The 27197-nt window shown below is 38.8% G+C and overlaps 1 protein-coding gene across 1 annotated transcript in view; it reads right to left on the bottom strand.

The window, feature by feature from the left end:
- The window catches only part of prdm6 (PR domain containing 6), a 95900-nt gene that overhangs the window by 2413 nt on the left and 66290 nt on the right, over positions 1–27197 (bottom strand). The window contains exons 6-8 of the mRNA XM_028579196.1: positions 26209–26333; positions 16633–17014; positions 2933–3109 (exon numbers count right to left, since the gene is read on the bottom strand). Coding sequence (XP_028434997.1) covers positions 2933–3109; positions 16633–17014; positions 26209–26333 — 684 coding nt within the window. The remainder of the gene's footprint in view (positions 1–2932; positions 3110–16632; positions 17015–26208; positions 26334–27197) is intronic.

The following is a 27197-nucleotide window of genomic DNA, read 5'->3' on the forward strand; positions in this document are numbered from 1 at the left end:
CATGAAAAAATACACAAACTTCTAAGAGTTTTTGTGATCAACCTGACATTAGACTTGTTTGAAGGTCAACTGGGTGAATATTTTTGACTTTAAGGTCAAAGTGCCGCTCACAGTATTTAATCTTTTGAGACGCAACCACCAACGCTGTAGCGATATACAGCTTTTAGCCTCTTTTAGCTCATAGTTTTGGTTCTCTGGAGTCTCACCAAATGTTCATATACAAACCTTCTTATGAGCCCACTGTACACTGTCTCCACAGCACCAAGCAGCAGACACATAGCAACTAGCTGTACTGTCACTGCTGGATGTTTGCGGACATACTAGCCTTTAAAACGTCATAAAATATTGATACATTTCAGAGCCGTGTTTGATTTGTAGTACACTGCCAAAAAGCTTTATGAGAACACAGTAATAAAACATACGGCAGCTTGCCAAGAAGTTAGCAAATGTGTCTTCATCTCCCGGTTTTTGTCGCGGCTCTGGGTTGATTTGAACTCAACTGAGAACTGTGTTAAAACATCAACAGTGACATCAGGGGAACATTTGGGATTTGGAGGTGCTGTTGCAGGATACTGATAAAGAAAGTGTTGATATACTGTACTTTGATGGAAAATAATGTTAAATTATGTTTTGAACAAAATGAGATCCCTCACTGACTTACAGACTTAAAATATAGCTGACAGAGCATAAAAAGTCACAACAGAACCCTGACCTAAACAAAAGAAAAGTGAAGAAAAGAGGATACTTAAAGTTGAGACTGAATAGAATACAGTAGAACAATAGAACAGCAGCAGCCGTTTGACAGGATCCACAGTCCAGCGAGTATCAGTGCTGAAAAGCTGCCGACCACACAGAATCCCTGCCTCCGTCTCCTCAGCGGGGAAAATAAAGTTGAGCATTTTCCTCCTGACAAAGTGACAGTGGCAGCTTTAATCTATTTGCAGCACCGTCCGAAAGGAGATAAGTCCCAGAGGCCATCGATCTGCTAAAGATTTCTGACGCCCGTCCATGATTGTCTTTGTCCCGCTCTGCCTCCACTGAGACTCTGAAGTGCTGATGAAAAGGTTCGGGGGTTTCCTCCGATTGCTTATTAAGAACGCTGATTTGCTTTAACCGGATTTTTCGCCGCTGCTTGTCGTTTCACTTTTTACACCGTGATCTCTTGTTCCTCTAAGCTCTTTCTCCCTCTCGTTTTCTCACTCATTCTTTTCGCCCTTTCGCTCTCCACATCAATGACAAGTTTGGATTTCACTGATTGCTTATTAAGGACATTAATTTGTTTCCCCCTTCTTTCCCCTGACACCTATCCTTTAGATTTCGAACTCAAACCCCTTATTTAGCTTTCTTCACTTTTTTTAATACCTCTCACTCTTTCCCCTCTGTCGCCCTCCTGCCCTCTCCCTGAATGCTGACCTCTGGGTCCACAGGGGGAAGCTTTATTGTCCACCGCCCCCTGACAAGATGACAGCGTGACAACAGCAGCTTTCAGAAACCCCTAATTGCAGTGTGGCCTGCCCTCTAATTATATTAGTCTTCACGGAGTAAAAAAAAATGGAAATGAGCAGTCTCAGTGTGCAGAGATTCATTACCAGGCGGCCAACTGCTGTGATCGAGCTGCTTCTGTATTTACACTGAACGTTGAGTGCATTGCACTGATGTTCTGATTCACAGTGATTTACAATGAGCAAAAAACAAGAACAAGGGGAGCTTTTTCTCGATGGCCAACATCACAGGAAGTCATTGAATAAGGAGAGCAAAGGTCAGAGGTCACAGCAGCCATGACAGCAGATGTAACAAAATATTCACATGTCCACTGAGGGCTCATGAACGAAAGGGGCAGACAAAACAAGGTTTAGACTTTTTAGGGGCCCTAAGCAGACAGAATTATAGACCCTACCCTCACCTCATTTGCATTGCGGAACCAAAATGTCTAGAATTTTTTTTTTTTTTACTACTTTTGGTCTAGTTTGGTCAAAAGCACATTATTCGCTTCAGTTGAAGCATGCGAGATACAATTCCAAGAACTGAACACTGTCTGAAAAAAAAAAAACAGTCAAAAATATTTAAGTTCTTTGAAAGAGATGAACACTATCAATCTGGTGGCCGAGGCAGAAACATCAGACCCTGCCTGACGAGCACAGGAACTGACAGAGTAAATGACTGCGGTCAAGCTAACCGTCTCTCGCACTTCTGTGTTAAAGCCTTGCGTCTCTGTCAAACAAGCTCCTGCTAGAGTTGGAGTGCACCCGTATTCTGACCTTTATGGTAAATGCATTGAAACGGCCCAGGATATGACTATAACTAAAATAAGATGTTAACACAAGAGTATATACAAAATACATACATGGAAATAAGATTAATTAGATTATATTCACAGGAAGTATAAAACGTTACCTGTGTCCCTTATATATTAAGAGATCCTACTAAAGTGTGAGGGACATTAATTTATTCTTTGATTTTAGGTTGCTCGGGGGGAAATCCAGACAATGACTGATACATTTCAATTAAGGACAACTCTGACTACATACACTCATGTCCCACTGACAATTATCTAAATTGACACAAATTTGTACCTTGAAATAGACTTGAGGTGTTAACCTAAATGAGTCAGTTCTACAACATAGTTTAAGGTGAGGTTGCGTTGGTTGTATCCAAATCAATCAAAACAAATTACATGTTTGTTCAATTAAAACATGTTTTAGTTTTTTTTAGGAAAAGTGACATCCCTAGTAGTTAGGATGCCAGCAGGTGATCACTAGGGTGTCAGGAAGCAGTAATGAGGGTGTCAATAGGCGGTTAGGAGGATGTCAGTAGGTGTTAGCGGGTGTCATATCTAAGTGAAACTGGTTAGCCCAGCTGGAGCCTGCAGCAGGCGGGAGGGAGCAGAGGGTCGGGTGGGTTGGATGGGTGGGGGGTACTCACTGTTACTTACTTGAACGGCTTCTCCCCGGTGTGCGTGCGGATGTGGTTGTTGAGCGTTGTGGCACCAGCGAACGCACGGCCGCAGTATCCACATTTGAAAGGTCGGTCGCTCGAGTGCGTCACCACGTGGTTCCTCAAATCTGATGGCTGGGAGAAGGACTGGGAGCAGTGGCCACACTGGTATGGTCTGAGAGAAAGAAAAGAGAGACGGGGGAGAAGATAAGAGAGAGAGAGTGTGTGTGTGTGTGTGTGTGTGTGTGTGTGTGTGTGTGTGTGTGTGTGTGTGTGTGTGTGTGTGTGTGTGTGTGTGTGTGTGTAAATCTTTGCTTTTTTCAGGTCTTGAAGTTTAGAGCTGGCACCTGGAAGTTGCTCGAAGATAATTTGCATATTTAGTTTTTATAATTATTCCTCTGTGGTACATTGTAATGCTGCTACCAGCTTTGTTTTTTCAGTTCTTGGTTATTTTTTTTTTGAATCTTGTTATTCTTTACAATTTAAAAGGTTTGTGAATTTGTGATTACTTTTTGTTGGAAGACTGATTTAATGAAAAGACTGTGAAATTAATACTTTGTCAGATAATCTGTGCAATGCATTAACACTTAAAAAATTATTAAATTAAACAATTAAAAAATCTCTTTTCTGTTGTTCAGGATTACGCACAATATGAGGTATGCAACAAAATAACAGTTTTTCTTTGGAACATGACTGAGAACTACTGAAAGTCTTAATCTACATGTGGTATTATGTTGTGAAGATGGGTCATTTCAATGGTATGACACGGAAATCATTTATTCATTCCTAGTACTTCGTAGCGATGGTACTTGGTTTTTCTTGGTAGAATATTTATTATGCTCTAACTGCTGTGGTTCTGTTTCTCCAACTTTTGTCAGTACTTAGTTAGTTAGTTAGTAGTTTCTCGTTGAGTTTTTCACTTTCCAAATCGCAGGTGTCAGGATAGCAAGTGTCTTATGTTGTACAGATGTTTAAAGCTCCAGAGACAAACGTGTGATTTTACAGATAAATAAGACAATGAATGAATGACACCAGTGGTGGAATAAGTATTCAGATCTTTTACTTAAAGTAGAAGTAGCAATACTACAGTGTAAAAATACTCTGTTACAAGTAAAAGTACTGCCTAAAATGCAATTACCTCAACATTGTACTTAAGTGTAGTACTTGAGTAAATTCCACCACTGATGGACACATACAGACACACATAGGCTCATAACATGCAATGCAGACACATAAATATAAAGAATGCAAACAAAGAGACACACAAGCAAACACAGAAAGACAAACATTACAATTAGTACTAAAGAAAACACAAACACACACACAAGGGCACACAAACACATTAAGACACAGAAACAAATAGAGAGAAATGAGGCAAGTAACCACAATGTTAAGGTCTGTAAACACAGATAGCCTACACACACACACACACACACACGCACACACTGGGGGAGTCGAACACTGCTCCGGTAACCATGGCAGCATGACCCTCATCAACAATGCAGGCCGAGATCACGACTGAACCATTTATCACTGTGTGTGTGTGTGTGTGTGTGTGTGTGTGTGTGTGCGTGTGTGTGTGTAGTTAGAGACAGCAACAGAACAAGAAAATAAGATAGAGATAGATATAAAGAGATTTTGTGTGTGTGTGTGTGTGTGTGTGTGTGTGTGTGTGTGTGTGTGTGTGTGTGTGTGTGTGTGTTGGGCCCATAGGGAGCTCACAGTGGGAGTGAATCAGACTGAAACAAACGACCAAACAATAGCTGTGTGTCTGCTAATAGAGTGTCCAGCTTTCATACGGCAGCAGATCTAATCTTACACTGTTTCTATTTATTGAGCTGAACACACACCGTCTGCTGCTAACATTAGTTATTTGGTTTTAACTTACAGGACACTTCAAGTGTAATCACAGCCTCTCTGCTCATATCTCTGCATCCCCCTTGCTGTTTTCCATTATCATTCTTCCAGCTTCATTCCCGTTTACAGAATGTCATTCATTTAATTTTTTTTTTTAAACATCACCATCATCAATGCAATTTTCAATATTATTCCCTACGTCTGGATGGATGTATGGAAAGTCACAGCAGCAGTACACGAACGAAACCACACAGAGCAAACAATAGTGCAGGGAGTCAAATATCAAAACACAAGTACTAATATAATATGAGTTAAAGTAAAACGGTGCAGATTGTGCTGTACTTGTTAAATTACTGTCAAACTTTTCCCTAACTAGGAAGATTTGACAACAATTTATGGAGCGAAATAGAAAATGCAGTAAAAAGTTAGATTAACTGGAAAAGTAATGCATACAATGTAATTTAAGTAAAACATGACACAACCGTTGTTTTTCTGTTGAGTTAAATGATCTGGAGTTTTTTCCGCTTTGAGTTAAAAAAAAAAATCAACTCGAGGCGTTCAAGGCGCTCCAGCAAAAAACATGAGGCGCACAGCAATGCAAAAGCAGCGAGCAAAATGCTTTACTTTCATTGAAAACAATTACAAAAAGTTGCCCCAGGATGCTTAAATGCGCTCTGCATAATCAGGGTTTACAGTAAATGGGCTTTAATCTTTATCCCTCAAATTCCACAAAATTGAATTCAGTTTTAACAATTATTTTTAAACTTTTTCTGTCCTGGATGGATGAAGGTAACAAAACATTACATATATGATGTTTAATGATTTGTACATCCCTATGTTTTAATCTCCATATTCCACATGGTATAGGTAGGAATGTATACTATGCTTATATATCACTTTGAGACATATATACACACATATACATGCCTTTCACTGTACCTTGTTTATTATTACTGTGTTAGTTGTTAAAATGTCTCTGCAGCGGTGAATTCGGGACAAATTCCTGTGCTGCCTGTAGTCACAAATTAAAGCCATTCCTATTCTGAAACCGACAAGACAAAACTCTGACATCAGTACCTTACAAATAGGTAAACACCCCAGAACTAGAATAAAACAAATAGACCAACATCTTCACCTCTCCAATAAATCAAAAACACCTACAGTACAGTACTACAGAAAAAACACACACACAATCTCTCATGAAAACATCTCACACACACACACACACACGGTAAAGTAATAAGAGTAAAATAGTGTAATATAAAATCGAAAAATTCTCACTTGCAGTTTTCCACATAAAAGGCGTCTCGCCGTGGGGGTCGGTTCATTTATCAGTCGGCTGGTCTATAAGTTCACGCCTCAGTGGGCCGCACCACTATTTATTAGGTGGGTTTTCTATGAAGAGCTGCATTGATTGTGAATAGTTTAAGTTGATGAATGTGTGGATATTATTTATTAAGGCAGCAGGCCGGGAGATTAATGCCCGGTTATTGTTTATTACAGCAGAGAGAGTAGGAGGAGGAGGTGAAGCACAAACACCTCCATCTCACACACACACACACACACACACACACACACACACAGCTACGTGCATATGCAACTAAAATATTTGCACACACAAGCACATGCAAATATGGTCTTGTGCACAAATGAATACACTTTTGGACACAATCACACATGTGCATGAATTACCACACACATAGTTTGGGTATTTATACCGTGTTGTAGCTGAGCATGAAGCTTACACAATCAGCAGCCGGGCTAGACCTGTGCCTTGCACAGATTCTTCACCCAAAATACAGCAAAAGAGGAGCTACAAGTTTAAACACACAACTAATATTTGCATTATTTCTATTGTTAATAAAATGTCTGAAAATACCACCGTGTTCCAAATTATTATGCAAATTATATTTTAAACTGATTTCGATGATGATAGTCGACGGAAATGACAGTCAGTATCATTTTCAAGTCACCAACCATTAGGGTATAAGTCGAATTTCATTTAACAAACCACCCAATGAAAACAGTATTTTTAAAAAAAAATAAAAAACTCAGAATGCACTGTTCCAAATTATGATGCAAAACAGTTTCAAAACATTTTATAGGTTGTAAAGAACTGGAAATTTGCTGAATTTGCAGCATTAGGAGGTCATATTTACTGAAATCAAAAGCTATTTCAATCAAACACATCTTAACAGGGCCAGTTACATGTTAACATAGGACCCCTTCTTTGATATCACCTTCACAATTCTTGCATCCATTGAACTTGAGAGTTTCTGCTTGAATTTCTTTGCAGGATGTCAGAATAGCCTCCCACTCTCATAGATCTTTTGCTTAAGGATGCTCCAAAGGTTGTCAATAAGACTAATTTTCAAACTGATTACTGATGAGTGCCGTGCAACCCTGGATGGTCCAGATGTCCCAATAAGGCTGCGATGTCAGCAAGGAGGTGGCGGAGTCATGTTTTGGGCCGGAATCATGGCGAGAGAGCTGGTAGGCCCCTTTAGGTACAAAAAGAAGAACTGTGGCTTCTGTAGCAAAATCATCGTCATGCATGACAATGCACCATCTCATGCTGCAAAGAATACCTCGGTCATTGGCTGCTATGGGCATAAAAGGAGAGAGACTCATGGTGTGGCCCCCATCCTCCCCTGACCTCAACCCTATTGAGAACCTTTGGAGCATCCTTAAGTAAAAGATCTATGAGGGTGTTTTCATTGGGTGGTTTGTTCAATGAAATTTGACTTATACCCTGACTGTTGGTGACTTGAAAATTATACTGACTGTCATTTGCATCGACTATTTAGGAAAATAAGTGTAAAATATCACTTGCATAATCATTTGGAACATGGTGGAAAATGCCCATTATAATTTCCCTGAGCACAAGGCGATGTCTACAATTGTCTTTTTTTGTCAACCAACAGACCAAAATCCAAATTTATAATCATATAAAACAGAGAAAAGATGCAAATTATCACACTGTAGAAGCTGCAACAGCTAATGTTTGGCATTAATCCTTGAAGAAAAGAGGAATCAATTATCAAAATATTATCAATTATTATCAACTTACCCCCTTTTCTTTTACTGATATTTCAGGAGATCCAGCAAATGTTTATTATTGTGTTGCTAATCTCCATTACCAACAACCATGTTTCTCTTGTTGTACTAAGGATCTCTTGGTGGCCGTTAGCATCACACAGTTATTCAGTGTGACGCTGTTACAGTCTGTTGACAGCACAGACAGCCAAGTATGTTCAGAGTCAACACCACGACAGGCTAAGAAAAACACAAAATAGACGCTACGATTTGGTTCACAGGCAAACTAATAATACTTGGTTTGGACGGGCGATGAGAGTAGAACTGGCTGCCATGTTGTTCCCACTTAGCCTTGCCTCCCTGTGTGTGTGTGTGTGTGTGTGTGTGTGTGTGTGTGTGTGTGTGTGTGTGTGTGTGTGTGATCTATTCATTTTCAACACATCTGTGAAACAGGGTTCAGGACAATAAACCTTGTGTTGCCTTTCAACACAACATATGGTAACAACAACAGAGTCAGTGTCAACGTGTCACAGTGTCTACACCTTTAACACATGAGCTGATGACAGAGACAGAATGTGTGTGTGTGTGGGACCCAAAAACTGCATGCCAACAAGCTCCTCACTGCTCCAACTATTAGGACTACATGGATATAAAGTTTCTTGGCACACATACATGTTTTTATTTCATCAGAGAGATCAAAGGTCAAGAAGGTGGTCAGGAGCAATGAAAGCAGGGTGTAACTGCTGCCCACCAACTGCAGGTCAACGCTTAATATTCTGCAAAATTTTAAAACAGAAAACTACACCAACAAGTGGAATACTGTGTACAACAACTCAATCATATCATTACACAGGAAGGCAGGCTTCATAATAAAAAAGCCTCTATAAATGAAGCCCAAACACACGAAATATGGGAATAGCGAGGTATGCGTCTTAACCCCTTAGCCACTGTGATCATCTTTCAACATCATATTTTGTCTGAAATCTATTAAAACATGTTGAAAGACAATAATGTTTCAAACACAAATCAACTTGTTAGGTAAACTTTGTAGAATTAAGTGTCATTTTCTTAATAAAAGTGATTTGACTGACAGACATTTCTGGCTAAGGATTAAGCTGATATTTTTTTCTAATCAACCAAACCAATAAATACAATAATAATTCCATAAATAGATACCCAAAACTGTAATTTATCCTGCTACCAAATATTGTTTGTGCCTGACATAATGTATGACTTTGTGCAACACAACACTTATTAAAATCTAATATCTCATTATAAACTCTAAAGTAATAGATAAATAATAATTTCCAGATGAGGATAACATTGTCTATTGGAACTCCGAACCTTTGTGAACTGACGTGCCACACAATCCAAAAAAAAGGAGTAGAAATGGTTGAACAAAACTGACTAAAACAGAAAATAAAATAACAACTCTGACCACAAAATAACTACAATAACCATCACAGTACAGTAATGTGCTCAGGAGGTAAAAACAAATATTCTTTTTGGTTTTTGAGCTTCACAAGTGGATTTTGGATTCGACCTCTGTGACTCAGTGAATATGTGTGTGTGTGTGTGTGTGTGTGTGTGATTGCAGCATGCAGTGATGCAGAGTGAAGTGTGTTGATTAACCCGTACGTATAGAGTCGGTCTAATCTATACGGAGTTATATCTGCGCTGTGAGGACAACTCGTCTGTCCGCCTATGTATGAAGACATTATTCCCCCCCGAGACCAGCAGCTATAAATCACTGCTCCTGCCTCGTCAATACACAATCAATGGCTCTCTGAATACGCACACTCACACAGAAGACATCCAAGCACAAATAAAATCACTGGTAGACCCCCATACAAACACACCAAACTCCCTTTCCTTCATCTACTTTTCTCTCTGTCTTTTCCACCAAACATCCATCTATCTTTTTCTTTCTTTCTTTCTTTCTTTCTTTATTCCTCTCTCTCTCTCTCTCTCTCTCTGACTGTATTGACCAACCTATCAAAGCAGAAAGCTCACATAATGCCCTCTCATCAACCAGTTGTTCTCATCAAATGAGCCTAGAACAAAAGCTAAGCAAACAGCCAATATCATGACATCACAGAGACTGCCTTGAAGTTTTTTGGGGATGGGATTGGATTATGGGTAGCGTAGTTTAGGAGGAAATTGGTAGTCATTAAGGAGAGCTTGTAAACCTTTTCATCCATTAATTTATGACAAAAGAACACAGGACACTATCTTCTATCTTCCACTATCTTACCACTGCTTGTCTTTTTTTTAATGTTCTGAACAGTTGTAATCAACCTCAGCAGTGTTTCAATCTTGTCTACTTAATTTTAACATGTCTGCTTTGGCCCTCTACAAGAAGGGCCAAAGCCGGCTCTACTTTCTACGGGAAACTCAGAGGTTTCAACACATACGACAGGACGCTGCAGATGTCTGTGGTGGCCAGCTTCTATGCTGCTATGTGCTGGGGGGCGGATCGTGAGGGCGTTCCACTGTCCACAACATGCTGGTTGAGACGAGCATCTTCAGCCCAAGACTTATAATAACACAGAGGTGTTCCACCGAGTGGCTCAGGAGGTCACATTTTAACTCGTCCCCACTCCATCGCAGTCTGGGAATGAGTGGAGTGGGACTAACAATTACAATTACAATCTCCGCACTCTGGCAAAGTGCAATACATCTTTTGTACATATAACTCATAATAACATCCATTTTGCACACCCAATGCACAGCACAATCTGCACCGTTTTACTTTAACTCATATTATATTAGTACTTGTGTTTTTGATATTTGAGTCCCTGCACTATTGTTTGCTCTGTGTGGTTTCGTTCGTGTACTGCTGCTGTGACTTTCCATACATCCATCCAGACGTAGGGAAATAAAACGAAAGACAAACATGGATATACAGATTATATCTGCCAGCAGTTTCACATGCTTTAAACATTTAAGTGCAACAAAGTCCAAACTAAATAAATGGATTCAATTTATAATAATTTTTTTTTTTTTTAAATAGAACAGAAAGGATGTGAAATTTATCACCAGAACACAGACCTTTGCTTAAACATTTTAAAATCCACTCTTATGTAGATGCAACACAAAGTAGGTTTTTCATTATAGCGGCAAACATGACAGATAAAAATAGACTTTAAAGGAAATTCTACAAGCCCGTCCATCACAGTGATGGATCATTATAAGTTACTCCTGCGGCTACACGCTGAAAAAAAAAAGAATAAAGTAATTTTTCAAAACATCTGTGTGTCCAGCAGGGACAACACACATCTGTGTTAGTGTTTAATGCAAATATGTCCTCACTGTTGCGTGATAATAAATCTTATAAATGTCAACAGTCTTGTTTTAGCCTGACATGCAAACATTAAAATTTTGTTATTGTGAATTTTCTAAGCTCACACAGCAGCAAGTGAGCCTTCAACTGATGTTGCATTTTAACATCAATAAATCATTTACATTTTGAGACCTCACTTTGATTACTACAAAACAATTATGAGCACCACTAGACCATCATTTTCATACATTCTGTTGCATGTAAGATTAAAAGGGTGTGCAACACATTTTTAAGTATGTAGTTACAGTAGGGGTGTAAGAAAAAATGTATACACTTGAGTATCACAATATTTTATTTTGCAATACTGTATCGATTTTCAAAGAGGCAATATCAATTTTATTTTTTAATAAAAAAAAAATAATTCATGTAAGACAGTGGTTCACGTTTCTGTTGTGTTTAAACCCCCTACTGCTAGATTGTTATGCTGAGACGCACCACTAGTGTCATTGCCTAACAGCGCCTAACAGTGCCTGACTTTGTGCTAGAAGCTAACAATGTAGCTATGGCTGAACTTTGGCCTACTTTAGCATATAAACATTAGCTCACTAAGAACCTGTGAACCACAATCGCAAACTGGCAGTTTGATGTTCTGTGTACTGAATTGCATACCTAAAGTAATCTTCTTTGACTTTTATGCACATCATGTCTTGATCATGTTTTTAGATATTAGTTTTTCTAAAATTATACTTTAAAAACATCCCAATATATCACCTTAGGCACAGTATCGAAATATATTGCAATATATTGAATTGTGACCCATGTATCGTGATACGTATCGTATCACCAGATTCTTGCCAATACACAGCCCTAAGTTACATTGCAGTCCTTAAGAAGACTAGTATTTCATTTAACTTTATGTGGACACAGCCAGAAGGTATTGATGTTATTGATTACCCACAATGCTATCTTACCTCAAAGCTACCAGTGAGCTGAGCAGATAGCCGAGCGGAGATGTCTTAACTACACATATTTAGATTCTCACATTCTTATTTTCTAAAATCTAGAGTTAATCCAGTCAGTTAACATGTTTAATATTCTAGCCAATACGTTTTAATATATGTGACAGCCATCACTTTTGAAACTGCAAATGTATGTGTGTAAATCAAGCTTAAAATATACACGAAGTAGATCATTAGAGTTGATCACTGAAGGTTAACTGGACTCAACAGACGGCCTTCACCACCAGCTCATTGACAGATAATGTCTTTAGAGACACAATGATGAAGGTCAAATTTAGACGTTACACCTGTTTTTTTCTGCTTCAACAAACAAAATGTAACAATAAATAGATAATGAGTGATCATTTAAAGTTAAATGCTAATTAGAGTTTAATGGTAATTGTAGAGTTGTACTGTGAGTGTTAATAAGCAGGGCAGATGCCAGTCTGGAGTCCCAAAGGTCTAAGTGGAAAATAGCAACCTCAACACTAAATGTCCTAAAACTGCTTGTGTTCTGGAGAAACCTCGTGGCCTCAACGGTTTGGCAGCTTTTAAAACTTATAGTCCCAATGGATAAGAGCATAAGATACACCAAACATAAAGACAATTCAAACCTCCATTAAGTGAAAATATCACCATAAATTAATTGACATGTAAATGCTGGACACATCCAAACCAAAAGCTTTTTCAGGTTCATATTTGGGGAAGTGTCTTGCCTTGTCAGTTATCTCAGCTTGGGCTTCTTCAGTAATACAGTTAAATCTTAAACATGCTATATTACTTATGTGAGATTATTGGAGTATTTAGTAATAAAGAATACTTAACTGTATCACTGGAAAAACTGAAGAACCCAGAGCTGAGGCCAAGTAATTGACAAGGCATTGCTAGATGGTAAAAACAAATGACAAAATGAACTTTTAATTCACCCATGAAGTAAACTCTGTATGATACACACTTTCAATCAGCTGTAAACTTTCTGTCCTTTGATATACAAGCATGATATATTTATATCATGTATGTGGATATATCCATATACAAATACATGCTTTATTCATAAACAACGTAAACCACCAGAATGAAATCTGAATTGTGAACACTGGTGATCAAAGTGCTTAGCAACAATACCCCATTTTTAGTAAAGTACTAATGGTTCTTTTAAACACCAGGGCAGTAAACACATCAATCATAAAGCAGTGGTTATTAATTTCATTCATTGCAGTGGTTTATACTGCATTGCTTTGGTAATATGCCAAATCTGTAAGTCGAAACGCCGTCCATTTATGTTCTTATTTGTTTTTCTAATTCATCACTCATCATCATCACAGAACTTTAACAGTATCCTACATCCCAACAACAGTTTAAAATTGAATCGAAAGCACTTCCATGGCCTCATTGACATAAACAAACTGCACCTCTGATGATGGATTTTGTTGAAATGACACACGGGGGGGAAAAAATGACACAGAAGACGAAAAAGTTCAGAAAAGAAACAGTCAGCAGAAAGAAAAAAAAAGTGAAAGAGATGGAGCTGGGAGGAGGTGTGTGGTGTGTTTTTTTTAAGCTGATATAAAGAGCCATCAGTCTTCAGCTCCAAATGTTCCCATCAAGTAAACATCAATAAATATGTATGAAGGTAGAGGGAGAGGGGGGGAATGAGAGGGGAGAGAAGCGTTAAGAAATCAAGTAGGGAAAGAAAAGCCAGGCTCCTTTATTCACAGAGCAGCCATACTGGTTTAATGTCTAAAGACTGAAACCTGTCGCTTCAAAGATAATACAGATATGTAACTAATAAAGTACAAACCAACATAGTGTTAGTATGGTTACAGCTTTAATGTTCAACCATCTAAAAGACCCCTTAAACTTCCTTAAGGTTCAGAACCAACTAAAGGAAATCTAGAAAGGACCCTAAGAGTGTCCTCAATTCATGTTAGAACTACGGCAGCACGATAGTGAAAACAAATGACATTACAATACTTTCTTTCCTGCGATATATTTTGCGATATTAAATAATAGCCTGACAGGGACTGTCCGAGACTGACAGGGAGGCCAGTTGGTTTTACTTTACTTGAGGTCAAGAGAATTATTTATGACACTGTTATAAAAGCATTTGACAGTGTAATCAAACTTTATGACATCTTTATGACCAAATCATAAAGATGTCAAGTCCAAGTTGTTTCACTTTACTTTAGGTCAAGGAAAATATTTATGCCACAATTATAATGGTCTCATGTCATGACAGTGTCATGTCAGTCTTATGCACATCCCTTTAAATAAACACCCCTTTACTTGAAGGTATCTACATAAGAGTGACATGACACTGTCATGAACTTGTCATAAACATTATAAACAAGTCATAAACATTTATGACATAATGCTTCTTTTAGTAAGTGTCATTTGTTTTTTGTCATAACAAGTTATGGTTAGGGTTAGGGTTCAGTGTCATGACTGTGTCACGACAGTGTCATGTCACTCTTATGTAGATACCTTCAAGTAAAGTGTTACCCTTTTACCTTTGCTTTTTTTACTCTTGAGCTGCTGTAACAAGTGAATTTCCCCGGTGTGGGATCAATAAAGTTCTTATCTTATTTAAATGGAGATGACAGCAAAAAAAGGTAACACCAGCAAAGCATGGCAAACAAAGTGGGGTCAGTGGGCGGGTCGGGTGGGTTACTCATATCGCCGCAGACCCCTGACGTGTGACAATGTGACTATATATAAGTCCCTCCTCAGTGACCACAAGAACCTTTAAACCACCACTAGAACCACCTACAGGACTCCCACACACTGCCCTATACGACCTCTTTAGGGGTCAGCAGAACCAGCTACAGGACCAAGAACCTCCTTAATTACCACTATAACCACCTATAGGATGTAAGATGAGATAAGATAAGATTGTATTATCCCAGTAGAAATTTGTCTTAGACAAAAAAACAATAACTGCTGTTTAAAGAATTCAACACAACATAGTGCATACATACATACATACATAAAGTACACAGACACAGACTGCTGCATCATTCTGCATGGACATGCTCATGTTGCATGCAGAGACTGCCACTAGGCAACAAAATTGCACACTGCCCGCTGTATGACACATCATAATAGTCGTCATAATATGTGCAATAAGGGTAAGCCGCCTTATCAATATAAAATCCTGATGTATATCTGATGCTCTGACTGACAACATGAGGTTTGAGTCAGATGATCTTCAACTGCGAATTTAAATCATCAACATTCAGATGGAAGCTCTAGAAAATAGGCTGTCTGAAGCTACAGGAGGTGAGCTTGAATAAGGGGGCAGGACTTTGGGCAGAGTGATGCTTGATGGGCATGCTGGTCTAATCCCAGTCCACATGAGTGTGAGGCACAGTGAGGCCTTGGAGCTCCAGGACTCAGGCCTGTTTGGCTTGTTCAGCTGAATTTTATCTGCTCCTCTGTCCCATAAAACCTTCCTATTGACAGGCAGCTCCACATCGACCCTCCCTCCCCCCCTCCATATCCAGCCCACATTTTTCTTCCCTATGAGTATTAGTTTATTGAATAAGTGGCATCTGTTTTCCTGGCCCCGTCACCGTAAGGCGAGGTATTTCTCACTGACGCACAGCGTTGATTTATATGCCGCTCTGACTCTCCCTGCAAAAAATAAAGCTAAGCAAAAAATTTCCAATACATCCTCCGTCCCCCCGACACACATACACAAATACAAACACACACATCACATCTCCTCTTCCTCCCTCCACACTGTATATAATTAGGTTGGCAGATGTTATACACACTCAGACATGTTGACACTCTTTTCACTCCTATCCACAAACTGCCACTTTCTGTCACACACAAACGGTGTGATGATGAGACAACCAAAGTAATAAATTACTAAACTAAATGTCTGGTTTGCCGGCTTCCTCTGAAAAACTGCAACAACAGGTTTTAACTTGAATGCTGTGTTGTGTTCATCAAGTTAATGCAAATACAAGTGTTCCTGGCTATATTACAAAAGACATACAAACACTGACGTTGTATCAGTGTCATTCTATTACCCTCCCAAAAAGGAAATGAATGGAAAATTCAAAATGTATTCTTTTTTAAGGCATCAGAAGCTACAGGAAACAATATTTAAACGAGCCAGTCTTGATTTGAAATAAACTATTTGGAAATCTCAGGACTGTAACAGCGCCTATCAATCTCACACTGGAGAGGGCACTTCAGCATCTTGGTACACAACAATTCATGTAATAAACACAGTTTACTATTCTTACGCTTACAAATTCTGTTTAATATTGAATTACTTGTGGTGGGAAGAGATGGATGAAAAACATCAGGACAACAATCTTCTAAGAAACTTTTTGGTAGTATTTGAGTATCAGTAAGGAATTAGTAAACTCTGTAATAGTAATAGTTTGTGACATTCCATGTAGTGGGTTTATCCAGCATTAACATTCATACAGAGATAACATGATCTCAAACTCTTACATTAATAAAGACATTTGGACTCAAGACCAAACATCTTTATAGATGCCTGCTTACCTGTCTGGATTCTGTGGACAGACGTGCATCTGCAGCAGGATCCTCTGGGTGAAGGTTTTGAAGCACTGGCCACACTTCCACAAGTGCCAGTCGCTGAAGTCACTGCTTAGCTGGCTGGTGGAGGTCGGGCTCGCCAGGACTCGCTGGTTCTTTGAACCCAACTGGCTGAAACTGGAGTCCGACTGAATCCCAACCCCAACCTTGTCCAACAGGGAGAAATTCCTAGGGCAGGGAGAATGGGGGAAGACCATGGAACGCATGAGGGTGGTGGAGGGAGTGGAAGAGGAGGAAGACGAGGAAGACGAGGGTTTGCCGTTTTTGCTGAAGGATTGGAGTGATTCCTGCCTAGTCATTGCTTCCATCACCGTGGTTGGGACGTTTACTGCAGACAAACAAAAAAAAAGTTGAGTCCATTGAGGCAGTCCCACAACATACTGGAGGGATTATATATCTGACATGGCTTGGGAGAGTCTAGGATCCCAAGGAGGAGCTGGAGGACGTGGCTAGCTAGGCTAACTTGGCCTTCTGAAATCTTTAGAGCGACGGCATACTAAATGCCATAAATACACTTACAACTTGAGTTGTATCTATCATCTGGACAAATTCTCATGTGTGCTGTGTTTGATGAATAAACTCAATTCTGATTTTTGCTGTTGTGACAGAAACAGAAAGCCAGCCACATTGTCCTAACTGAGGCCAGATCCGCCTGGCTAGCCCAGGGCAAACATGCAGCTCCTGGTTCCAGTGAATGGAATTATGGGTCTAGTTAGGCTGGCTGGAGTCTGTTCGTTAGTACAGTTACAGTGACATGCTGTTCCTTCCTCTGACCGCAGAAATGTTTCTCAAACTTTGGCTGAGGGCCCAAACAGGGCCTTCAGCCTGTTTCTGGCGAGTTACCACATGATGGCAGTCCTGGTGAGCTTTCATTTACTTGGATAATATGACAATACACTACAACTGAGGCTCAGGAGGTAAAGCTACCACTATGCTACAACTGGCATTTTTACAACTACTTCTACTGATTCTACCAGCTATAAGAACATTAAATTACAGTCTTACTTTACATTAAACTTCATCTGTATTTTATTTCAAATAGTTTTAATTATTATTATTATTATTATTATTATTATTATTAATTATAGTGCATTCATCCTTTGTGTAATGTATTATTAAAGATTTGTATGTGTTTTATGTTTTATATTAGGCACTTTGTGTCTGTTTTGATAAGAGCTTTAGGCCTATATCACAAAATCTGAACTTAGAAGCTGGCAAGATAGATGAATGAGGCATATCAACTGGACAGATTTACAGTAGGATACAGAAGTGTTGCTGGTCAAGTACAATGGCATTAACAGGAAAAAACACATTACGTAAAAGTGTATAAATTAGATTTCGGGTGAACCAGCTGGTGCCAGCTGTCCTCACTTGACCCAGAATTCAGCAATGTTCCTTTTCTGTGGTCTGGCCAACTGACAGACTCCATTACCCTTCATTATGTGTCACATTGAAATGGCATTAAAAGGGCTTGTCTTACTTTAACTCACGGTGTATGGTTTTACTTTTCATTCTGTAAAACCAGTTTGTTTGGAAAAACTTGGCATGATCAACTGGCAGAAAATCCAATCAACTGACTTCCTCTCTGACACCAGAGAGAGTAATATTTATCACCATTCGACACGTTTTGCATAGGGCTTTAGCCTGTGAAACATCTGTTGGCTTAAAGCCAAAGTATTTTCAAGCTACCGAGGACGCATTACTTTTGTTTCCTCTTCAATCTCTGTTATTTTGTCTTCTCCCTGAGCAACACTCATTTTCTTACTTTTGTGTTCTTTCTTTTGCTCCACTGACTCCCTTCGCTCTCTCTTTAGGTCCTTTTTTTTCTTTCGCTTCTCTGATTCGTTCCGTTTTGTTGTCTCTATCCATTTCTTCACTTACACGGTCACTCTGTCGAAATATGTACAGAGGTCACATGGTACGCTCCATATGGTTTGTCACGTAGTGGACCTGTGCGCTGACGTGAACTAACATGTGCAAGTGGCACGGCAACTGGCCAATGAAACATGATCATTATAGTGTTTCAAGCGGGCTCTAAATCAAAACACAACTAAGCCACGGAGCCAACGCTCCACGAAATAAACAAAATATTGCATACTTATTGTGACACTTTCAATATAATATTGCGCAACGTGATATCGCAATAACGATATTAAGTCGATATATTGTACACCCCTAGCTTTAATCCATATTTGTTGGCGTTTAGTCTTTCAAAAACAAAACAACACAAGGAGGCACAGACCTCTATCAATCAAGTAGTCTAGCAGCAATCTAACAAAACCATAATTACATTTATATAACCAAATTAGGATTTTCTTTGAGGATATTTTTTTGTGACGTTTGCATGATGTTTGTCATAAAACACAATGACAGACATTTTAAGCTTTGTTGTAAACCCTTAATTGAAGCTTTGAATGTAAAAAAAAAGGCATTTGGTAGAGCCCTACAAGAAACATAAAATATAAAAAATATGTACAATACACCGGTTTTAAAATGAAAAGAGCTGTACAGTTCCTGAACATACCATTCACTAATCCAAGAGGATCATGTGTCTTTTTTCCTGCTCTCTGTAACATTGCTGTGCTGCCCCTCTGCAGTCAGGTCATCATAACCATTTTCCATCCTTCATCAGCTCACCTCTGTCATCAGGCCACCAGGCTCCATTGATCCTCTAATAACCTTATGAGGAGATAATTACACCATTTGTAAGTTGCCCGACGGCACTATTGACGCCCGCGTTACGTGCTGCTCACCAACACTTAATTCATTTTGCTACAAATATCGCATATACAGAAAATGCAAGTCAATACGGTTTGGGCTGCGTATGAAATGCATCATCAAAATGGGAGAATTATGCAGATGCAGTTTGCAACACTGCAGAGTCCGTCTTTTCTTTCTTTATAAAGGGGTGTGTTCTCTTCCAGAGGGGCATGATGTGAGTACAAACTGATTACAGATCTTAATGACGGAGCAAAGTGCAAAGTTTTAAAAGCAACTTAAAAGCCTAAAAGTCTTCCTGTTCATCTATCGGTTCCAGCCTCATTTCAACACTCCTTCCTTCTTCTCTTCTTCATTATGAGAACCATATGACAACCCCTCCCAGTCATCCAGTTTTTTTTTCCTGTTTATATCTCTTTCTCTTTGTCTTTCAGTTTGACAGTATGTACATTACATTCAACAGCATGCAGAAAAAAGTCTAACAGCTCCACAGAAAACAAAAAAATGAATCCACAAATAATTTTAGGAATGTGGGATGGAACCACAAAGCCCCGAAAAACATCAGTGCATCCAGACTGGAGAATATGAGCAATGATCTAGAATGCAAATTCTGAGCTTAACTCAAATGATCTTAATTAATTATTTAGAGGCACAGACTTAGGTATGTTACATATAGAAAATGTTGGAACACAATCACTTTGTTTAGTAATTATTATATCTATCTATATATTATATAGATAGATATAATAGTATTTTTGTGCTGACAAAATTATATTGCATACTGAATATTGTTTTACTCAAGGCTGAATTTATTTTATATTTCTATTATTGTTAATATACCCCATGAACTTCTTTCTACTTTTCAGCTCAAAGCTCATTGGTTCCCATTGGACCTACAGTATATTTTCAAAAACACCTCACAAATATATAGTTTCATTTTTAAAAAGGCTCAGTAATTTCCTAAGATAGCTGGACATTGTAGTTTTTAGCAAACATTACACATACAGGGGGAAATAGTGCACTTGCTGGGGACTATTTTCCGCTGGGTATTAATCCCCATTTGGTGCTTTGTTATTATTTGGGGCAGCAGGGGGTGTATGTTTACCGTGTAAGGGTGCTGGATTCTGGAGAAATCACATAACACACAAAAATCCAACTTGTCAGGCTTAAAGTATTGCGTTTGTGTCTGAACTACTAAATTATCGAACCAATAACCATCCGGTAAGGAGCTACTGGCAGGTACGGCCGTGGCTTACGGTAGGTGTGTGTGATGGCTGTGACTTTTCAATACAATACTTGTCAGTAGATAGTAGGGCTGGGACAATTCTGCAAATGACACAAATCACTCAATAAAATAAATAAATACGTGCATGCAAGTTAATTAATGTAATGCAGAACTACTGTTAGATACGTGGGCTCTAGCGACAACTAATCTGTAGCCCCACCTTAGCTCTGAAGCTAGCCGAGCTCCTCCGCCTACATCCAGTTTTTTGTCAGGTCGACGGTCCAGTGAGTGAGTCAGGGATAGCAGCACGAAAGGACGAATATGGCGAGTGGTGGCGACCCACAAAAGATAGAGGACCCGCTGGCCTCTTCAAGATCGCAAGTTTGGGAAAACTTCGAGACTATAAGGCTGCAGCCTGGAGCCTCCCGTGTCATGTCCTTTCGTCTCATGCCGTCCCCGCCTTGAAAACTTCGGTCTTCGGGTCAGTTACAGTAGCAGGCTACAGGCAAGAGAGTGGTGGATAAGACGAGGACTGTGTGTCAGTGTTGTTCAGCAGTTGTTGGGTATGTGAGTGGATATACATCTAACTTGCTAACGCATATCCAACGCCATCACCCAGATGTGCCAATCACTGGGACGAGACAAAGAAAACTGTCCAACTTCTCCTCCCTACAGTGCTTAACCAGCCTTTAGATACAAATAATTAAAGTTAAATTAAAGGGAGAAGAACTTATTCATTATTTTACCTTCTGTTAAAAAAAAGCAAATACAGGCTACTCTTTTTGCACTTGCTCCGTTTACTTTATTTTTGTATTCCTCCTGAAAGTGACTTTATTTGGTGGTTGGATTGATAGCCTACATCTGGCTTCAGGTTGCACTACAAATTAATTTTACTTGAACAGTGCAGTGTTAAACAATTTTAATAAATAGAGATTTGAACATTATTGAAATTTGTTTTGTGTACATTGTTAATAATTAAGCAATGGGAAAATAATCGCTAATCAAAAAAAGAATCGTTACATTAGTCGACTAATCGAAAAAAGAATCGCTAGATTAATCGTTTAAAAAATAATCGTTTGGGACAGCCCTAGTAGATACACTAACTGTTGGTTTCATTCTGCACATGGGACTTTTACATTATATATGTTTTGTCATATTGACGTCGATAAAATGTAACTAACTAAATGGGAGAAAGTTTGATTTTGACTCCAGAGACTCCCCTGTTTGTATCTTTGCTTTATCTAAGTGTCTATCTGTCTTCCTCTCTTTACTGGTATGAAGTACAGTTTAGATTTTGTTGCCAAAGCTTTGTTAGCAATCAATAATGATAAGTTACCAGAGATAATAAAGTCTTATAAAATCAATAGAGGCAATTATAATTGTGGCAATAACAATAGGTCATATAAAGAAGAGATGTGAATATACAGTACAAAGGAGTTTACTGCAGAGGTGGAGGGAATGGAAAGCACCTTCACTTTCTTCATTTCTTCTGTCCTACTTTTGCAAATCTTTTTACTGTATCTCTCTCAATTGTCTACTGAGCCCTTCATCTCTCTCTATTACATTGAACCACACTCTTTTTCTCTTCTCACCTCTATCTACCCGTCACACATATTGTTGATTCTCTTTTTATTAATTTTTTTTTTGATCATCCTCTTTTCCCCTCTTCTCCTCTACTTCTACTTTTCCTCTTTTCTCCTATTCTAGCCTAAAAAATATGTGTTATAAAGAAGGAGCATATAAAAGAAGAGGAGAAGGAGTAAGAGAAGCAAAGGAGGAAAAAGACAATGACAAGTCCCTGTGAAGTGATTTTTCCTTCTCCGTTGCGGCACATGTTGTTGTTGTTAGGCGGCGGCCGGGCTGTGGAGCGTCAGGCCGACAGGCTGTGATTGGATGGAACGTGAATGAGTAAACAACCACAGGGTGTGTGTGTGTGCTTTGATAGTGTGATGAGTGTGTGTTCGGAGGGTGCGTGTCTTCTTTGTTGTGTGTTGCTGTGTGGTTTGCGTGTGAGTGAACATGTTTCTTGAATGTGTGCATGTGTGTGTGCGCGCGCGTGTATGCAATTTTTGCACAACAATTATTTCTTTATCTGGGCTTAAATTGTCACAAAATGGTTTTCATTGATACACTAATTTGTGGGTTCTGACAGCTTACATCTCCTTAACTGAAAGATTGCACATTGCAGTAACTAATTACAGAAGTTAGATACAGAGCTCCAGGGAACTGTAGCTGTACTGGCCAGTTCCCAGTCTGGATGTGCTCTGCCGGCGCTATCTGCAATAATAAAGGTCAAAACTTTAAATGTCTGTTCCACTAAGAACACAAAGTCACAGTCCTGCTGTCTCCAGTGCAGTTTCGACGTCACATTCATCCTTTGTGGGCAGCAGATAACGATGCCATGGAAAGCCCAAATGCAGTTAGTTGCAAACTGTCTTTAATTCAGAGCAGAGTTGCTGTCTTTCAGTTTGTATAAAAGAAGCGTAATCTAATTTCACGTCATTTGGATGTGAACAAACTTTTTTCACTGCAGGGTGGAACAAAAGCAAATCCTGCAGTCTTTGTTTGCCCTCTGCCAGTGTGTATGTTGGTACACAATGTATCTGTGGGTTTGGTACATCTGAGGACCAAATGTGTTCACATGGATAGAGACAATTTAATTAATCTGAAATCTTGAGTTTTTGTTAAGCACAGGACTTTATTTTTCATTTGATTTTTTTGTTCAGATTTCTGTTCTGGAAATGTATGCAAATGCCTCATTTGCCTACTTATTTAAACATACAATTTCAGAAAACTTATAATACAAAAAAATAAAGTGTCTTAATGTTAGTAATCAACCGGGGAAGCTTGGTGATATCTTTGAGTGAAAACGTTTACCCTATTCACCTGCAGTGTCTTGCCTTCATGATTTAAAGGCAGGAACATTTCAGACTCCTATTTATCCACTGGTAGTATTAAAGACACTGCAGACAGCAAGGTGCACTGCTATACTAAAAACCTGAACATATTAGCTTTAATCTGGAGGCCATATCAGAAAAAAACACAGATAATATTTGGGATGTATAAATCACTTATCAAGATCTGGGCACATTAAAGTCAAAGAAAACTTGACTATTGTCTCAAAGTTCCACTACTCACCCAAAGGGACAATGCAGCACTGCAAGGATTTGTATTAAAACAACAGTAACTTTGGAAAGCACCCATTTGTCTAACTTTGACTGCTAATGCCATTACTTTTAGACAGGGAATCCTGTAATAAACTGCTGAAGAAGTGGAGATTTTGCGCTGTTTGTGTCACTAGATGAAAAGTCAGAAGATCACCAAAGTCGTTGACCATGAACTGTCTGTTATTAGATTTCATGTCAATCCAGTGATTGTCAAGATATTTTGCTTTTGGGCTAACATGTTGCACCATTGAACAGACATGACGATCACTTCATACAAACAGCTAATAGGGTTTAAAAAAAATTATATATTATTTTTGTTAAAATCTATGAAAAAGCATTTGTAAGGAATATACACGCAAAACAGGTCCTCATAAACATAGTAATACAAATGTGTATATGTGACTGTGTAGAGGCTGCCACAGTCCTGTCATGGTGAACGATGTCATGTAAAAGAGTCGTTCCATCTGTAAAACAAACCAGTTTGTGGCCAAACGTCTGTAATTTGCAATCAGCGCGATCTCATTTAACTGCGACTATGTGAAAGATGAGCTCTAATTTAATTCATTTCAATTTGGATTCCACAGATTAAAACTCCTTATTCATGTTTTTTTTTTTTGCTCTATAATTGTGTAAAAGAAAATGAAAAAAAGAAATGTCAAAGTTTGTTTTCCCTCTTCAGGGTAAAGTTACTCTGTCAAATCCACAGAAAAAAAGTTTGAATGGAAAATATATATATATATATATATATATATATATATATATATATATATATATATATATATATATATATATATACATATATACATGCTGCTCATGCATACTGAGCAGAAAACTAGAGGGGATGTAAACAAAAAGAAATTGATGACAGAGAAAAAGAGAGGATAGATGGAAGAGAGACAGAGGGAGAAGGGAAAGAGGTGGACACTGAGACTGAAGGTGGAGGAAGGAAGAAAGAGACAAGCCAGGAGAAACAAAAAGAAAGTAGAGAAAAAGAAAACAGCCAGCATTCTAATATGTAAACACACAATATTCTGTGTATTTTAATGAGAATGGTGTGTTGAGGACATGGACGTTACATCCTAGTTTGTCAAAAAACATTTCAACCAGCTGAAATCACAAAAATGTCAACTTTGTTGTGACTTTCACCAAACAACCTTACTTAGTGCGTCATGCTCATCTGTTTAGCCTTTTAACCACAATGCTTACCATAACACTTTTGTTTTACAAACAAAGAAAAGGAAATTTAAGTGTGATTAGTGAGAACAGTGATTTATATAAAATGTTTTCCCCAACAGATGAATGAATGATGAATGTTATCATGGGTCTTTTTTGTCAAAGGGCAACACATTTTCACTCCCAACTCATCACATACGGCAGCTTGGTCATGACCCTTTTTGGTGTCACGTTTTTAAGGCTCTGGGTACCCCTTTGTTGTCATTTTTCAATTTGCAGGGTATAGTTGGATTTGGTTATGTACGTAACGTAAGAGTAAATAAGTCAACGTAGACTTTTGGTTGAAGAATCCTGGATAAAAGATTCAGAAATGTGTATATTTTTGTTTGCAGAGAAAGAAGATCAAACGTTTTGACGGTAAATTTGTCTATTCTTTAAAAAAGTGTTAAAAACTAGTGTGGCTTCAAGAAGAGTTACCAGGGAGAGAGAGGCAGTGGGTCGACACAAGGCCACAGAGTGCCTACATTTTAGCAAATAAAAGACTTCTTCCAGTCTTGTTTTGACTGGCTCAGTTTGTCAGACAAATAAATCAGAAAGCAGCAGGTTTGTAAAAAAAAAAAACCTGTTCACTGCGTTGTTTTAGTGGCGGGCGAAAAGCTTTCTTCCAGTCTAAGAGTTTAAATACTGTCGGTAATAAAATTAGAGTGACATCCAAAGAAAACTGCTGTTTTATTTCCTGCAGACAGAGCCGTCGCAGAGCCAAGGGGTTTGGCTTAAGTTTGGAGCATTTAGATGTTACAGTCACATTTACATATGAAACATTTAGCTGATGATTTTATCATCTTTATAGCGAGTCAGCTGAGGGAACCTAAACCTGTCCTTCTAGTTAGAGGGTATTCAGCTACTGTAAATAGTTTACTTTCTTGCTTAAGGACACTTCCTTGGACAAGGACAGCAGTAATCTGTTCTGGGAATCAAACTTGTGATCTGAAGAGTTTTAGAAGAGACAATGTATTGTTACAACAGTAAATGTTTTTTGTCTTAAAATCCAGGATTATTTCTAGAGCTGTTATTTTAAAACTGATCTCATCAAACATTCAGAATCCAGCATAGAAAAGCCAGAGAGACAACGATAAAAGAACAGTAAAAAAGAAAGAATGAAAGAAAGAAAGAAAGAAAGAAAGAAAGAAAGAAAGAAAGAAAGAAAGAAAGAAAGAAAGGTAAGTAGTGTTCTCTCACAGTTTTCGTCCTGAGCAATGCACTGCAGTGGGATGCCGAAGAAGGAAGTGTAGGAGTCATTGTACCAAACCAGCAGCTCTGTTCCTCGGGGGATATCCATACAAGCTCTGTAGAAGATACAGGACCTGCCATAAAACACAGACACAATTTAATTGAAAAAGTGCCACACAAATAGGGTTTTAGTCTTGTTAAAATCTTCTGGCTATCATCAAAGTGCACCGTCCTGAAAATAGTCTGAAAAGAAAACCAAATATCAAGTCATTTCAGTGTGAAGATGCAGGACAGGAGTGATGGGGGTCCAGTTTAGAGTCTGAGGGCCCTATCTTGCACTCAGCGCACTTGCCTTTGTACACCGTTATCATCATGTTATCGTTCCTATTTTGCACCCGACGCACAGCGGACTTTTCCCTCCACAGACCCACGTCGATAAATTAGGGAATGTATTTGCGCTGCAGGGGGCGGTTCAGCGTAAAGAGGAGATGTGTTCAGGCGCAAACGTTCCCTGGTGCTATTTTGCAGTTTCAGAAAACAATTCCGCCACTGACCAGGAAAAACCTGGTCTAAAGTCAGTGGCACTAGTCTAAAGTCAGTGGGGCGTTATTCAGATGCTATTTTAGGGGCGCATGCTTGGCCATAATGTAGCGTGGGCACAATGCGCATACACCTTGCTTCCCTCATCTACACGGACTCAGCAATTTCCATTTTTGAAAACCATACATAATTACAAAGGAAAATATTACTGAAAATGTGCTTCAGGTGTTTGGATAGATCAGGAGGCACTTTACAGTACAGTCCTCAAAAAGTCGCAGCATTCTTTGTGGCTTGTTGAGTTTTACACAACATTTCCATGAATCATGGATGTGTTGATGACATAAATGAGGAAATATCAGAGGACTTAAGAAGACGTGATGTTGAACTACGGTGGGATTGGACCCTCCGGCGGGATCTGGTCCGGGAGTGGCAATTCGCGATGCGCTCCTGGTGGAGCG

Source organism: Perca flavescens, chromosome 5 (assembly GCF_004354835.1).
Source record: "Perca flavescens isolate YP-PL-M2 chromosome 5, PFLA_1.0, whole genome shotgun sequence".
In the NCBI taxonomy this organism is placed as follows: domain Eukaryota; kingdom Metazoa; phylum Chordata; class Actinopteri; order Perciformes; family Percidae; genus Perca; species Perca flavescens.